General features: G+C 42.5%; 1 protein-coding gene across 5 annotated transcripts in view; it reads left to right on the top strand.

Annotated features, from left to right (window-relative positions):
* Positions 1–14,432, top strand: part of PATJ (PATJ crumbs cell polarity complex component) — a 158,947-nt gene extending 144,515 nt beyond the window's left edge. For 4 of the 5 annotated variants that reach the window (XM_080406334.1, XM_080406332.1, XM_080406333.1 and 1 more), the window contains 7 exons: positions 1,482–1,599; positions 3,087–3,127; positions 3,417–3,539; positions 4,649–4,753; positions 8,198–8,301; positions 10,010–10,133; positions 11,620–14,432. In XM_080406334.1, coding sequence (XP_080262460.1) covers positions 1,482–1,599; positions 3,087–3,127; positions 3,417–3,539; positions 4,649–4,753; positions 8,198–8,301; positions 10,010–10,133; positions 11,620–11,766 — 762 coding nt within the window. In that variant the 3' untranslated portion in view covers positions 11,767–14,432. The remainder of the gene's footprint in view (positions 1–1,481; positions 1,600–3,086; positions 3,128–3,416; positions 3,540–4,648; positions 4,754–8,197; positions 8,302–10,009; positions 10,134–11,619) is intronic. The other variant, XM_080406336.1, reaches the window with a different exon arrangement.
* Positions 14,433–17,657: the final 3,225 nt, after the last annotated feature.

Below are 17,657 nucleotides of genomic sequence, written 5' to 3'. Positions count from 1 at the left end.
AAGAGAAGCAAAATGCCATAGTATCTAATGCTACTCTAGGTAAAAAATCAGATCAAACAATGTCATCCCTCTTTCTTTGTAGCATAAGAGGCTTTTGCAGGAACCTGGTAATCTCTCTATTTCTTCTAACACAAGAAATCTTAATTACTGTTCTTAATGCAGAGTCATTTGGGAGCCTTGATCTCACTGCTCCTAAGTGACTTGGTGATTTTGAAAACTGAATAAATATTTCTCAGTAAAACCATTCCAAAAGTTGTAAAAACCTTGGCAAATAATACAGCAAATCAGCTTGAATGATTTGCACAACTGCAAGCGATGTTTTAGAAGCTGCTGGCCAAGAGCATCCAGAACTTTTGTCCTCACTTGGCTTTTTTCTTGGTCCGTTGCATACCTTTAATGGTAGAAGTATAAGCCTTGTGGAGCAGGACAGTGATTTCTTTCACGTGCGTTGCAAATTATGTTAACTGACCCATGAATTGGCAACTAGAGGTGGAAATTGTGTTCTGCCTGTTGTTCGTCACTGACAGCTGCACGCTGGTCAGTTAGAATAAATGCTGCCAGAGCTTTTGATTCACCGCCTAATGCATTTAGAGGGAGAAAGCTCTGTTGTGGACAGAGAAGTACAGACCAGATCCTTGTTTTGTGTAAGGCAGCTTGGTTGAAAAGGTCTGGCCCTCAGTGAAACCTGTTGTTCAGATGCACTTCTAAATTGATAATTACGTTTCCTCGAGGGACAGTCTGAAGATAAATCCAGGTGCAGAGACAGGGAAAAGGAGGGCTGGAAATGGGCAGCCAAGAATTGGTAACATGCACGAGCAGCCATCTTCGGAGGCTCTCCCTTTTGTCACCTGGCATGTTATTCTGGAGATACGAGTAGGTTCTTGGTCAAATGAAAGGAGCAGCGTCAATTACGGGACCTTATAATCAGACAATATATTTGGCTAAAATAACAAAGCCTGTAGATTACTGCCGTGTAACAAGATGGGTGTTAGTGTTGTGCCCACTTTGTGTGAGAGGAGCTGCTGTGTCCTGCTGGGTGCCTCACGTGTGCTTATCATGCCTGTGTGGTGGGTATATCATGGGAAAGATGCCCACAAGCTTTAGCAGCAGCCATCGTCTCCCCTTCTCGTCAGGTTTGAGACATACTGGGAATAAGCAGAAGAGGTGGTTAATCCTTCTTCCTTATGCCCTCTAGAGCAGAGATGAACAACATGCTGACATATACAAGGTGTGCACATTAAGGGTGTAAAGTGCAATGTGTAGTACTGGGAGCAGTGCTATGGGAGTGCCCACAGCCTGGGGACAAATTTTGGTAGGTTCCCCTTTTGGAAATAAAGTTGGAGGGGTTTGCACTTGCGTGGCCAATGTGGTATTTCCAGCCTGGTTGGCACAGAGCACAGCTGCACCCATGTGTTGAAGGAACTGGTTTAAAATTAACATTTGGGATTGACTCACAGGTTTTGATTTATTTTTAACTTTAGGCAAGCCAGCACAGTGTCCACAGCCACTTCCACCCTGCGCTTGCTCCGGTCCTCTCTACCTTACAGAATTTTGTCAGCACAAAAAGATCTTCAGCAGATGTGTCTCAGAGAAACTCAGGTATAATCTAGACAGCTGTCAGAATAGCTGTGTGTTATTTGCTTTATATTTGGGCTGGTTTAAAAACAAAACTGAATGCTTGAATCTGGTTTTCCTACTCAGCCTCCCAGAAGACGCACCACTGATGTTTTAAGACCTGAACACTTTCCAGCAGATGACATTATTTTTATGTCTACTAGTAGAGTAATGGCTCCTCTGTTTAAAGTGCAGAATTCCTGTGCCCTGCTATTCCCCGATGCCCTTGTCAAAGGCTTAGCACAGGCAAGGTTCTTGCATTAGAAAGAGTTTTCTCAGGGAATAAAGCTGCCACCACTTCATTTATATGTTGCTCTTGAGTGTATAAAGGGGTGTTTTGTAATGAGAAACTCACAATGCCCGCTTTGCAATTTGCAGACTTAGCAAGTGCTAAATCTACAATCTGCAGTAGCTCGTGGAGAGCCTGCACGTTTGTGAGCTCTGACCTGCGTCAGAAGTTGGTGACCTTTAGTTGCGTCTGACCACAGGCAGAAGAAGACATCTCTTCTGCCAGTTTGCATGCATTGGAGGAGGCATGTGGCTTTTTGGGCAGCCTCCCTCATGCCATTTTGAAGGACCCTGCCTGAGAGTGCCTGTCTCCGTGCCCCAGTTCAGCATCCCCAGGGCTGGGCTTCCTGCTGCCTCAGGTCTCGCAGCACCTCTGCAGTCCTGCCTTCTGCACAAGTACACGTGCATGGCGGTGAGAAATACTGATATGTGTTATTAAGAATCATTAACTTGAGAAAGCGACTAATTCTGCCTGCCTTCTAAAAAGTTCTTAAAATAGTTTAATTAAATCTGATAGAAATAGGAGTTGGTATAGCAGAGCCCAGAACCTGCCTACACCATCAGCTTGTTAGGCTGTTTAGTCCCAGTTCAAATGATTGCTTTGAAGTGTTGCTTTTTTATCTTTCTTTATATACATAGAGAGAGAGAGAGAGAGAGAGAGAGAGAGAGAGAGAGAGTGTACTTTTGAATGTCCTATGGCTAGATATATACCAGCCAGACTTTCTGGCTGTCTATTATTTACTAATACAGCACAAATTAGAAGAGGAAGTCAATGGAACCTCAGCGGTCTCAGACTAGCCATGTGCCCTACCCTTTGTGGTAGGGACACTGTGATTTATGAATAATAAGCCAATCTTTAATTGAGTGAAATGCACAATAGGGCTTTTCTTCAGGCCAGCAGAGTACTGCTATTCAATAGATTGCAGTGAGCAGCGGCTGCACTACAATGGGCGTCATGGTGGCATCCGTCAGCGGGAGTGATTACATCCATATTCATCTCTGGGTGAAACAGAAATCCTGTCCTCCTCACATGAGCAGCGCTGCCTGGTTTGGCACAGGAAGGCTCTGCTTCTGCTTGGTGATAACTCTGACTAGGCAGCAAGGGACCATTGTCACCTGACAGTGTTATCTCTTAATTATATTATCTCTTAATTACAGAAGCTAATTGTTTGTTTCTTTATTAGTAGGAGCAGATATGGGCCCAAGGACTGTGGAGATAACAAGGGTCAGTGAGTTATTTTCTGTCAATTTAAAAAGCTGACACTTTTAACTGAAGTTGTTAATTTTTGTAACATTCCTCAGAAGTAAAATTGCATTATTTATGTTTGCAGTAGGTTGTTGGATGTAAGCCTGTGTAACGGGACTTGGATGTGTGAGATGCATGTGTCTGTCAAACCCATCTATTTTCTCCCTGTTCCATAAATCAACTGAGTTGGTTACTCCATACCCCGAACATTAACATCTACTCCAAGTTGCTCCAATTACAAATGTTGTTTTATTTTGCTTTGTTTTAGGGACCAAATGATGCACTTGGTATCAGTATAGCAGGAGGGAAGGGAAGTCCACTAGGAGATATTCCCATCTTCATTGCTATGATTCAGGCCAGCGGTGTGGCTGCACGTACCCAAAGACTCAGAGTGAGTGGAGGGGTCCTCTCAATATTTCCTATTTCATCTGCCGTGTGTCCCACAGAGAAGGAGCCTCAAGCACTTCTGTATATGCCATCACTTTGATAATGTCTCATAGGCTGCTTTGCCTCTTTTTGTATAAAAACAAAATGAACAAAAAAACCCAAAACACAAACCTGCCCTTTTCTTCCATTTTTTAATTATATTGCATCTTGGGATACTGGCATTTGTTGCCCATATTGGAAAAAGTGACATTACAAGAAAGAACATAAATGCATTTCCAGTGATCTTTGAGCGTATATGTTCATCCAGACCCAGGGAGGGCAGTAACAGGCTCTCTGGAGACCACAGGCATCTTGGGGACTGCAGACTGGGTATCATTTAGAGTCCAAACAAGGTAGAAAACAGATCGGAAGTTAGTTGTTTTATCTTAAGGCCCTTAAAAAGTGATGCCAAAAATAAGGCACTTATATCAGACCCACAGGATGTGTGGGTTTCCAGGAATGACCGTGGTGAACGCTTCAAGTTTTGGGGAAGAGTTTCAAGGTATTATTAGTATTGAAAAGAATTTATTATGCAGATATATAGGATTGCTTTGGCCCGTGAGATTCATTAGTACATGCTGCTACATTCATGCCATGTCTCTAATAGAATTGCACAATAGCACGAAGTGCCAGGGTCAATTTTTATGTATAATTTTTGTGTATAAGAAGTAGTCATCTAGGTTAATTACATTAATAACAGAAATGCCTACTTTCCTATACTGCATTCAACGTGCATATATAGCCTGTAAGAAAGTGAACTTGTCTGCACATGCAGACCCAAACAAATCCTTTCTGGGTTGGAGGACAGCAGTGAAAATCTCACTCTCTCTGCAGATGGACATAGTAAAATACAAACCATCTTTGTTTCTCTGATTGCATTGTTATTTTTAAAAAACATGTATTGTACTTGCTCTGAAAATGGTAAATGATCACTAGCAATGCAGAATTCTCACAAAAGGGATCCTGCAAAAGAGAAGCATGACTGTGCAGTGCCAAGTTCACGAGGAATTTTAAGCATTCTTGATTTTAATTTTCCCTAATGCTAGTAATTTTCCATTACTGTTGTACTTTTAGGTTGGAGATCGGATTGTCAGTATTAATGGGCAACCTTTGGATGGGCTGTCTCATGCAGATGCGGTTAATCTACTAAAGAATGCTTATGGGAGCATTATCCTGCAGGTATGGTGATAAATTGAACATGCAGCTGCATGAGGGTAGATAAATGGCATTCAGAAAAAAAAAAAAACCCTAAGCATCACTGGCACAAGGCATCACAGAATTGCAGGGTGCTTGCTGATGGGAATTACACAGAATGAAAGCAAGAAATAATTTTCATTCAAAAATTCTTTATTGCCATTCATACAGGCTTGTGAGCGTGATTATATAGAAGCGTAACAAAGGGAACAAAATAACTTGTTGCTACACATGATAAATCAACAAGCTTCCAAGTTTTTTTTTTAATTTGAAGTTAACTAGGAACAAGAAATTACCTGTGTGTGCATGTGTGTGCGTGCATGTAACTAGACTGTGACCAAACTGCCCACACTATTAATTTCCTTGTTCTTAAAAGTGGGAGAAGAAAGAAATGCTAACAACATTTAGTAAAAATGATAGCATCATCATTAAGACAGTGCTGCCTAGAATTGATTGTTCTACAGGTAATGAATAATAACACGAGAGAGAGAGAACAGTGTTGTCACTGCCACATTTATATGCTAGCTAAAAGGAAGACATGTTCTGCCTCTTTGGTTCTAATTGCTGCTTGCCAGTATATTCATCTTCAGTTTATTTTTATGTTTATACAAAGAAATGGGAAAAATATGTGCCAGAGAGAATTCAACATACTACTCATTTGCAGAATTATTGTAACAATTGGAAAACAAGCTTAAGACATACCACTAAAATCTACTCTTAATTTTCTATATCATCACAGCATATTGGATTGGAACACATCTTGAGAGATTTTTGCAAGCTTCTTGCTTGCATTACAACACAAATGTGACTATAAAAAATGGGGAGGGGAAAGAAAAAGGAAAGAAATGAAATGAAATGATAATAAACTTAGTTTTAGACTTGCTTATTCTTTGTTTTGTCTGTCCATGAACTGCTGACCTGGTAAGTGATGAGCCAGTTCCAGAGCAGATGGTGTATTTGTGTAGTTCCATTGAAGTCAAAGGGAATACACAGATATACACCAGCTGAGAATTTTCTGTTAAATTATAGTTATCGTATTGTTACTATCGTTGAGTAATTTCACTTTTCATGTCAACAGTATTCCCTGAATAGTAAATGAAAGCTTGCTGCAGAACTCAGAATTGCTAATCTTGAAAGCTGTAATACAGCGTATTCCACCTCATCATGTATTTAAAAATATTCCTGATGAAGCATGCTGTCATTTGGTCGCTTGCATAAACAAAGAGGTTCTTCTAGAAATGTCTTGGAGTTTGTCAGTTGACGGTTTTAATTCTGCATTTTTGTTGTCTAGCTTATAATGGGTTTAATACTTTTTACAGATGTTACAGGTTTATTCTGACAGAATAGAGTCTGTTTTCCTCTGTTGCAAATCTGTTATGTGAAGGTGGGGTGTTATATTTTAATACCAGCAAAAGTAGTGTCGATGCCCTACCACAGGCGTGGTGATATGGTTACCTTACATGCTGACTACAGGTACTTCTCAATCACCAAATTGCTCTTTTTTATTAAATAATCTAAATGGAATAATCCTATTGCTGTGATAATCATGACTGATATGTCATTAAGTAATTCTGTTTATTATCAGGTTAGACCACTTCATGGCAAACTGCTTTGAAAGGTCAGATTATTGCATTCAGTGGTGTGGAAAGGCTTATTATCAGTACGTCCTGGGAAGGATGGTAAAGGGGTTTGCAAATGCTGTTTGCAAATGGGAGATTAGGGTCTCAGGGGAACAATCATCCCTTTCGGCTGTTTTGATGCTTTGGTTTAATTTAATTTCTTTTCTGCAGGTGTAGTAATGAGATAAGGGGAAGCTTTTTTACAAGGTTGTTGAACTCTGATATGTTCTCACTGCCAACTGAAGATTTTTGAATATAGATTTATTTTGCCCTCGTTTTATTTAACAACAAAATATGACAAATAACTGGCTGGCACTCTCCCCTACTGCAAGGGGAAGGAAAACTTAACAGTGTCTTTGGTGGCTGAGCCAGGTGCAGCTATCTTGTCTGCTGGACCCCTTCATTTAGGGCATCCAAGAACCTGAGTCCTGGGATGCAAAATTTGCATGAGAACTAATCTTCCTTCCTAGAAAATGCTACCACCCTCTTGGCTCCAAGTGATTAGAAAGAGGGAAATATTGTTGTGGAAGGATTGTGAGCATTCATTTAAAACGGGGGATTTATATAATGGATTTTTTTATTTCGAAAAGGTACGTTTCCCTTAAGCCATGTTCACAGCAACGATTGGAAAAAGTACCTGTTAATTTTGATAAAATAAGACCATAGATAGCTAGAGGAAATACTGAAAATACACTTACTGAGTATTTCTCACTGTCTCTGAGCCGAAAACTCACGTGCTGTACAGTTAACGTCAAGCAGAGAAAAATATCTCATTACAGGGAGATGGAGTTAGTGGATAACCATGGCATGTAGTTATTAGGAAATATGTGTCCTTTCAGCTGTAAATACTTAAAATCTAAAACACTTCATCGTGTTTTCCTCAATTTTTTTCCAGAAAAAGCAATGGATTTAAAATTAGGATGCAATGAAAGGTTAAAAAAAAAAAAGCTAGAGTGGGCATTGACAGTTCTGTGTTTAATATATCCCACTGGGCCTGTAAGCGGCAAGCTTTTATCCTTATGAGGCTAAACCCCTGTGAACGGCAAACCCCAGACTTCGGCATGCAAGTAACTGTTTTCTCAATACAGCCATAGCTGGCTTTGTACCTGACCTACACAACATTGATACGGTCCAGTTAAAAAGCCAAGCAAGTTTGCGGCCCCATAACCTGTCAAAATGTCATTGAATCTATTAATTACTGTGGGGTGGTAATTCTTGATGGTTTCAGAATAATACAGGAGCCAGAACTGGGAAGTTTAAGAATCCAGTTTGTTGGATTTATGCTGGAAATTGCAGAAAAGTTGAAGCCAAGGATTAATTTCCTCCCTGCTCAGCAAACAAACCAGTCCAAGGTATTTCAGGGCCTTTGCCCCGAAGTCCCTTGGATCTTTGTATTTTGTTAAAGGCTAAGGTGCTCTCTGTGGGAGACCTTTATTTTCAAGTGCCATCCTGGGCATACTCTTGAGACATACCTATTTCCTTGACAAAGTAACCTCTTTCTTTGGATTATCCAGAAAGACTGATCCCTCTGCTCACCATCCGAGCGATAGTCATGCAAAGGCAAGAGAAAGCTTCAAAGCAAAGTCTGCATTAAATCCCCAGAAAGGTGGCTGCTATTAACTCTGTTATTTGAAAGTATTGAATTAGTAGGGCATTTCAGAGAGTAGGACTTGTATTTGTAATTTTCTTGGAAAAGAAAATAATCAACAATTGATTTTTCTAATGTATTGGCTATGTTCTACATAATTAGTCTGGATGTCTTTGGTGTTAAGTGAACACACATAGTATTTCACTGCATCCTTCTGTTTAGGTTGTGGCAGACACCAACATCAGTGCCATTGCTACCCAGCTGGAGAGCATGTCTGCGGGATGCAACCTGAACTCTTCAACTGAGCATCCTTCTGAAGATCCTGAGTAAGTCTGCACATAGTCTGCATAAATGAGCTGGATTTCTGTGTGCCATAGGGAAAATCCTAGGGTAGTGAAGGAGGTCTCTCCCATGGCTCTTCCCTCTAATTCTGCATCACCTTTAAAATGAAAACTGTGACTTTCTTCAAGCTGCTTATGGACTCACATCTTCACCTGGTGACCGAAATTGCTTGAGTAAATAAGCACAAAATGCATTTCCAAGCACTAGTTCTGGACATTTTTCAAAAAACATGTATCTCCTTTCTTTTCTGATGTGTTGTGCTGACATGATAGTTATGCCCTTGTCTATTGGCTTCCTTGCCTGGAAAGGAGTTATGATTGTAGCAATTTGAAATAATTTGTCATTGCCAGACTAAGGCAAGAGTTGTTAAAAAGCCTGGTATCACAGGCGAATGTTTCAAAACATGACCCAGAACTTTTTTTTGTCTTTTGAATCTTTTTAGCTTTACAGTTCAAAAAAGTCTGATTAAAAAATGTTCTACTTAAAATGCTTCTGTATGGTGAATGAAAGTTAGAGATCTAGCCCTCCCATGACCATGCCTCATTCTCCATCATGTGCTTTTTAGGGCACCTTATAGCATTCCAGTTATCATTTTGAAATTCATTTGATCTTCATTTTTGGTTCATTAGCTTCATTATGTTCCTCATTTTTGTTCTTTGATTCCTTATATTTATTTTAAGGAGCTGAGATGCAAGTTGCTGCCCTACCTCAGGGGGGTTTGAGTATAAAAGTTAAGCCATTTATGCTGCATTCTCTAGTCGTACAATGTGAGATACTGTTTTTATTGCTGCTCTCAAAGGAGAATTGCTTACTTCACAAAAGGATTTGTATTCTCTTTTCATACGAAAATAGTAAGGAAATTTGAATGTGAAAATATGAAGCAGAATTAGGTGGATGTATGCATTCATTCTGTCCTAAAGAAATGGCTAGATATTAGTCATCGTAGGCTACACCTTTACATAGGTGGAAGATGCCAAACAGCTTTTGTCCACAATAATTCTTTCTAAATATGTAGAAATTACTTTTTCAAGTTTGAGATGGATTATATACATATTGAGTGCTCTGAATTCCACCAATAATCTTCCTTTGCTCACCATAGACAGGAAAAGCCCCTGGAGAGAGTTCAGGCTCTAAGCAATGCGCTGAGCAAGGGGCTCTGGAGTCAGCCTCTGCGGTTACAGGGCACAGGGATGTAGGTCAAATACAGGTTGTTAGAACACAGCCCGAAGAGCCTGCAGTAGAGCTGAGACTATAAACACAAGTGTTCCTGGCTGCATGCTGTCTATTAGACTCATTCCTCTGAAGTCATAAAATAAAATTATGCTGCAAGGAACTCATTGCAGTTGCCACTTACACAGACTAAAGATGACAGCTTGGCTGGTAAGAAAGCAAACTCTCCTTTACGTATGTGCAGTGACTGCAGATCAGGGGAGTCTCACTTCTGCATCAGAGATAAGTGCTTTTGTTGAGCTCCTTGTTAAAAATAAGTATTCTCAAAGTGAGGAGCTGAAGTACACAGAACAGCGTTTGAACTCCGGGCTGTGCGGGACTGTGTTTCAGTGCAAGGGCAAGAGTCATGGTTTGTGACTGCCTAAAGAACTTGATAGGTAAATATCTCTGTAAGTGTTCCTTCTGCATAAAGTCCCCAGAGACACACATTGCTATTCTAAGTGGTATTTATTGTGTTTTCAGAGCACCTCAGCCTAAGATTATTACTTTGGAGAAAGGCTCTGATGGACTGGGATTTAGTATTGTAGGGGGGTATGGAAGTCCCCACGGAGACCTGCCCATTTATGTCAAGACTATATTTGCCAAGGTATCTTTTTTTTGTTTGTTTTATTTTCTCCCTTTTCCTGTATTATCTTTAAAAATAAACCTAAGCTTTGGCTTGGATAATATATTATGTAGTAGAGAGCAAAATGTACTGTCTAAGTACATTGATGTAAGTGGACCCAGAACTCACAGCTGGCTTCTCAGTTTATATTACTGGTGGCTGAAACAAGTTGCTTTATCTCAGCAAAATTGCTCTGTGTACTTGGGAAACTTGGTTTTATGCATTAAAATATTTATAAGGCAGTTTTCTATCTGTAAATCTCAAAGAGCCTTCCAAGAGGTACGAAGGCATCACTTTCCCCACTGTACGGGAGAGGAGACAGTTGCTGTACCTTTATGGCTGAGCTTCAGCTGCAGAACCAGCAATAAGCTCCTCTGCCCAGATAGTCACCTCAATGAGAAAAAAGACCGAAAGACAAAAATGCCGTACCTTGTGGCTTGATAATTAATTGTTTGGCTTACACATCAGTCCTGGCTTTAGTTATTCTCCCTTGCTTCCAGCTTGTCTCTCATGCCTCTCGGTGAGTGCTCCACTCCTGTGTGCTGGAGCCACTCACAGCACAGCTGCCTCAGCCCATCTCTGACCCCAGCCCTGAGTTGCCAGGGTGGCACTTGGGCATCCCAAGTACAGAGTGGCTTAGGCCACCAAAGCTGAAGAAGAAACACAACACAGCATAGCCCCAGAATGGCCGCTAGCGTGAAGGGAGGGGTGCCCCTTTTCCCACCCATCCCCTTGCTAGAAATGTGCTCAATGTGAGCCAGTTATTAACATGGTTCAGTTCAGTTATTAACATGGGAAGATAATTATGTGTTTAAACTGATGCTTAGATTTACAAGTCTCTAGATGTAAGCACAGCTGAGAAACCCTTAATCAAAGCTAGAATACAGTGCAGTCACTGCTGGGGCCATGGAGCAGGAGTAGACACCATGAGCCAACCACTGGGCAGGGCAGGGCTCAGGATTTAGATAAAAGAGCTGCACCGAGGCCTCTGGAGGAGAACAGCCATTACTAAAGCTCTGTGGGAGCTCCTCAGGACCTTCAATGGAGCCCTGCTCCATCCGTGACTTTGGGCAGTACCCAGGCTGTTCTGCTGCGTGAGCTCTGCATTCCTCTCCCTCCCCACATTTTAACCCATTTCTCAGCCCTGGGTGTGGAGTGCATTTACACACCGCTTTAACAAGCCTCCCCATTATCATAAAAGCCAGGACCAGCCTTCACACCGCAGTTTTTTCAGGGATGAGTTTTCTCTTCTTCCCGAGGGTGTATCACCCACCCACAGTGCCCCAGATCTTGCAGGGTTGGATAGGCAGGGTGAGCGATGGGCAACGGTTGACGCACTCAGGGAGACTTCAGCACTGTCATTTCCCATGTTCCCCACCCAGCTACGGTGGGATTTCCAGTGCTGCATTCTGAGAGACAGGAGGGTTCCATGCTACCAGCCGCTAATGACTCGCTTTGCTGTTTGCAGGGAGCAGCTGCGGACGATGGCAGACTGAAGCGTGGTGATCAGATTTTAGCAGTTAATGGGGAAGCTTTGGAAGGTGTTACTCATGAGCAAGCTGTAGCTATTCTGAAGCGCCAGAAAGGAACTGTAACATTAACGGTGTTATCATGAATGTCATTGCGCTTGCAGAGATAAGTACAATTATTTTAGAACATCAGTAGAGCTATAATAATACTGTTCAGCCCTGAGCAGGATATAAAGCAAACCCTGGCAAAAACGAATCAGTATTCACCCCATTGCCAGAAAGGGTAGTGTGCATCTCGAGCTTCATTTAGCCTTCCTCATTTATCAGCCCTTCTCCCCGCCCTCCCCTACTTCTGGCGGCTTTTGAGGTTTCTCTGAACAAGTTTAATTAAGAAACTTCAAAGAACAATGTCCATTTTACTTTATTTATACATCAGTTTATCCCCACTAGTCTGAACCCCAGTTACAACTGCTGAACCTGGAATCAGTTCGCACACAAACGAGAATTTAGATCATCAACTGATCTCATCTGATGAGCAGAAATAAATGCCGAGTGACTTGTCATCTCACTCATGATTTACTTATGCTAATTGTCCTTTCAAGTATGCCAGAAAACATTAGCAATGTAATTAAATTACCACTGTTCCAAATGATGAAATATCAAATTCTCCTCTGGGAAATTATTTGTGTTCGGCACAGTAAGTCTGATAGTCAAATGTGAACTTCTCATGTTTATCTCTTTGGGTAGGTCTATGGAAGTTAGTCAGAGGTAATTACTGTGATGTGTCAATTTGCAGCCTTTAGCATGAAAAATAAACTAGGGGAAAGGGAGATTTATTTTTTTAGGCTTTTAAAATGTTTGAGCCTTTTCAGATATTTAGGCAGCATGAACAACAACAACGTATCTCGTTCTATTCTAATTATATTTTTAAAGAAGAAAAAATGTGCTGATATATGCCAGGCATGTTGCATACAAAGGCAGTTGTTGTTGTGCCAAGTTGCAGCATAATTGTTCATCCTGAAACTTTAATGAAGATAAAAAGTTTGCTTCAGCAATGTGATCCTATAATTCTAGTAATGATTGTGAGCAGTCCCTCTGCACGTTGTCTTTAAGGCTAGATGAAGTTAATCCAAACCAGCAAACCGTTTTGCATTTCCAAAAGTCTCCCCAGGATCAGATAGTGCAGGAAGAGGCTTTCACGGATCAGCGGATGCTTCTTTCTTGGGGCTGCTGGAGTTCAATTTTGGCTAATACCAAATAACACCAGGCAGTGGTGAGATGATCGCCGCAGAAGACTACTGTGGCGGTTCAGGATTATGTGGTCCCGGGGCTGGCTGCTGTGCCTGTCCTCCCCAGGGCAGAGCTTGCAGAAGGGGATCCCTCAGCCCACTCCAGTGAGTCAGGTGGCTGAGTCGAAGCCCCTGGCTGTTTTTTCGGTTTAAGTTAAGCAAGGTGAGAGTGTGCTGAAGCCCACGAGGAGCCTTCCCAAGGCCTGTCCTGCTTTGTGCAGTGGGGGTGGGATGCGGGAATGTTTAGCCAGAAGTTAGCAACTTCGTTACGTGTCACAACCATTCCTGCAGTGATTATATGACTGTGGCCGTAGTGATTTAGCAAATGAATTTGGCAGGCAGATTAATGGCAATGTAAGTCGTTGTGGTTTAATCTTCCTATCCAGAGGAACAGTAGGGTTTTAGAGGAAGAAGCCCAGTCTGATTTGGACTATTTGGTGTAATTTGTAATGATGATGGGAGAAATGAAAGGGGGGGGGTGTTGAAATTGGCTGCTCGTTTTATGTGAAAAATCCCTGCAATTAAACAGAAAGAAGATTGAAAATCTGCGGTATAACTGAGTAGTGTGGGGTTTGTGTTAAAGGTAGTGTTGTTAGGTATGGTATAGCTGGAGTGGGTATTTCCCCATTTTATGTAGGAGAACAGGTACTGAAGTGAGATGAGCTACACTGAAACAAGCAAGCTGTGATTAGCTCTAATTGAAACAGTTTTCCTTATTTTACTGAAAAGTTTTCTTAGGTAATCACAAAGTGCATTTAGCCTGCTGGAACCATTAGTTGGTATTTCATTAACAGTGCCTGGAAGAGACCTCACATTTCCAGTGGCTTCTCACTGCACTATTTGATTTGCCAAGGGAAGTGTTAGTGGAATGTTGATTGTAGACACACAGAAATATGTCCAGATGTAGCGAACTGGAGAGGTTTTAACAAACTGTGTTTGGTTGCAGAAGTATCCAGGGTATGCAGAAGTTAAAGGCGGGTAGGTGAAAGAGGTACACTCAGAAATAGTGTATGGAATTTATGAACAAAATGTAATGATTCCTCTGTCTGATTATGTTTTTATAACTGTTGCATTCCTACTTTAAGATGTTGCCACATTTAATCTATGAAGTTTTACGTGGCTATTTATTAGCCTATTATGCACATACTGTTCATATACGTAAAGAATAGAATTTATGGGCTGAGATATTTTGCACTTCTTATTGCTCAGAATGAGAGAGAACATTTTCTGCTTCTTGTAATTTGCACTTTGTGTGTTGAATATATTACTGCCAAGAGTTATATTGCAACTAATAGATAAACCAGTGACCATGCAGAGAAGCGTGTGCTGTATGTGCAGGACCAAGTTAGATAATTAAATTTGCATTACGCTTGTCTGGGTTGAGGTGTTCTGGTTTGTTTAAAACTTTATTTCTGTGCAAGGGAAAAAGTAATTAAACCTCCTGATTGTATGTTTACGTATATCAGTAAAATGAGATATTTTATGACTTCAAAGATTCTAAATAAAGTTCGGTTACATAAGTAGTTCTGTATTTTTATTTTTTATTTAAGTCACTGTTAAAATCTGTTGCATGAGATGTCTTTGTTTGCTATCCCAAGTAGGGCTTGTGACTGCCCTTCTCAGGCAGCAGGGAGCGGCAGTCACTGTAGGAGTGATGGAAGGCTGCGGTGACAGCTGGCTGTGGTGACAGCCAGCCGAGGCTCTGTATCCAGGTAGAAGGATTGCTCCCGAGTGAGATAGTCACAGGGAGCCTCCCTGTGCACATCTGCCCTCCGGCGGAAAGATACAGCCACCCACTGAGGTGGCTCCAGCCTGGTAAGTAGTTTTTAATCAGGGGAATGCCACCAAAAATGGTTTGGTTGAGAGACCAAGAATCTGGTGCAGAGGCAGCAAAACCGAGGGATGAAGACGAAGGTGCCAAGTGGCCGTTATTGTGCCAGGAGAAATCAAAACCAACACAAAGGATGCTTGCAGGAGGAGCATCTATACCATAGGCCTCTCGCAACCCCTCAGAGGTGCCATTCACCACCCTTCTCTCGTATGTACCAGTGGGAAAGGGGCTTCTGCCTTGGTTTGAGGACTCAGCTGTCAGAGCCTTTTCTTTCAGAAGGACCACATGCTGTCCACAGTCCCTCCATCAGCTTCCTCACCTGGAGAGACAGGGAGTAGCCTGCTGTTTGCAGTGACACCATCAAGGACATTCTTGACATCACCAGGAACCATCTTAGAGCTGTTCGCATTTCTTGGCTAAATCTGCAAAGGAAAAGGCAAGTTATACCTACGTTTAGACTTCTTCCAAAGGCTGGGATTGAGGTACTGTAAGTTTTTTGTGCCCTCCCCACCACGTGAGCATGCCAGGGAGCATGATCCCCACTGCCAAGCACTACTGAGCTCCTGAAGCGCCCGCTGGGTGCAGCCTGGGACAGTGCTCGGGCAGTGACATGAACCGTGGCAGTGGATGGTGGGCTGGTGCGAACAGCAGGTCAGCCGCAAGGGATGAGGGGACTGTGTCATGTTATACTGCTGCATAAGGAATTGCCATAATGCCTCTAAATTCCCTGTAATTAATCAAATGGCGATTACCACCCTGGAAGTATGACATATATAGAGCCTGTTGAGGTAATATGATTATGCTGAGATGGAGCAGTTAATGTACCTTCGCCTGGAAGAACTGGAATGAATTAATTTAACATTACACATGTATAAAACATTAGTTTTTACAGTTGTGCTGAGCATTGATATATAATTCCATTATCATCTTTCTCCACAGTTTCACACTTCCATGTCCATTATTTAGGTGTATTTACTTTCTGGTTAAACACTGTCACAGTCATTGTTTTTCCTCTTAGTAGCAATGGACATTTTGTTCTCTAACACGCAATCCTGTGATAGCTGGACCCCTTAGGATAGCAGCAAATCAGAGATCCATGTTCTGCAGCATCCCAAATGGAAAAGGAACATGAATCATCTTGACCTTGCCTTCAGCCCTGTCCAGGTGGGCTCCAAGGTCTCGGCTGCTTTCACAAGTCTGGTGGGTTGGAGCAGAGTTTATTTCTGATTCCTGCACACAAAGGAAAATACTCACTAGCAGCATAAAAACCTCTTTATTCCTGATAGAGCAGCCCTGGCTGTAGGTGTGATGCCTCTGTAACTGCCCAGTTAAAATTAAAAATCACATCCTAATCAAAGTAATTGTAGCAATTAAAACCACATTTGCCTGAGGTTATTCTGCTGTGTTTCCCATCCAGGATGCCCTGGGCAGAATGCAGACCTGCTGAGCTTGGCTTTTCCTTTCCATCATCCTAGGAAGTAGGTTTTCTCTCCAGAAGTGACATGACGCTGCAGTTGCCTTTACAAAATCACCAGCGAGCTGCCGCAAGGAAGAAGTAAACCAAAAAAGAAGAGGTCCTCAAAGGTCTCCTTTTTCCTGAAGAAATGTACTTTCTGGGAGGGTTACTTGTTTGCAGTTTGAACAGGAATGGTCTCTTCCATCTCATAAAGCCCTTCATTGGCTTTATTTTTTTCTTTTCTTTTTTTTTAACACTTTGATGTGCAGATATGACAGGCCATCTGTTGAAAATAAACATGTTTAGAAGATGGGTTTCTCCTGGCACTCTGGGACTCATTTGCTGCAGGTTCTGGTTTATTTGTGTGCAGCAGAAAGGGAGCTGCAAAGAAATTCCCCTAAACAGCAATGCGCTATCTTTCCCTCCTTTCCCCTCTCTGCCAGGTGGGCCTTTTTACAGATTTGTTACCATTCAAGGAAAAAGGACACTCTGGACGCTTGTGTGCAGCGGTGCTCCTAAAACGCAAACTCAGCAGAAATCTCATGCGGATGGGAGACAGCGAGAGCATGACGCCACACCTGGGAGCTTCCACGAGACAGATGTGAGGACCAACAGCCTGATGTGTTTGCTGAGAGCTGCGTGCAGCCCCCAGGGCTGAGCTGGGCCCCAGCGGTACCCCCTGTCCTCCCACCGCAGCTCAAAGGGCTAAACCGTGGGCAGGAGCCCGATGCCTCCTCACACGGCCCATTGCAGGGTTTGGGGGCTCTTGTATCCCCCAGCACCGATGGTGCTTGGCACAGGCCTTAGTGCTAACCTTACGAGATGGGGTGGATTTGTGCGCCAGAGAGGATGCTTTGCAGCACGGCCATGCCAAAAAACACTTCTCAACAGGGACGTTTTTTGCTCCAAGCTGTGTTTGAGCTAGAAGAAGCCCCTGTTACTGGTGACGCCCACTGCTGGCATTGCTGGCAGGCCCTGCCACGGTTTCTCTGCAAGTTTTCTTCCTGAGGATATACTGGCCTGGTGTCTGCTGCTGCTCACTGGAAAGCAGCTTTAGCCAGTGAGGAGTGCGTGTGGGACCTGCCTGTCAGATGGGTTTATTTCTTAGCTGGGTATTTCACTGCTCTGGCCAGCAAAGCAGGAATCGTTGCGCAGCTCCTGATGCTCACAAGAACCTGTTCACTTGCTGCATTGGGGGAAGCAGATAAAACTGGACAGATTATGATTATTATGTGGGCAAATGTTTTAAAATATTGCTGGTTTTTAAATTGGGGAGTGGGGTGGCAAATGGGAACGGTTGCTGTCGGTGTTGGTGTCACCCTGTGCAGGGTAAAGCTGAGCTGTTGTTGGCCATGTGATGTTTAACCCCCTCAGCACCAGCTTTTCCCCTCACAGATCGCACGTGCCAGGGGTACGTGGTCCCTGGCCTTCGGGTGATGCCTGGGTTTTGGGGGTGTGCTG

The sequence above is a fragment of the Falco punctatus genome, assembly GCF_963210335.1.
Source record: "Falco punctatus genome assembly, chromosome: 11".
NCBI lineage: Eukaryota > Metazoa > Chordata > Aves > Falconiformes > Falconidae > Falco > Falco punctatus.
This window is presented reverse-complemented; position numbering and strand designations above follow the sequence as displayed.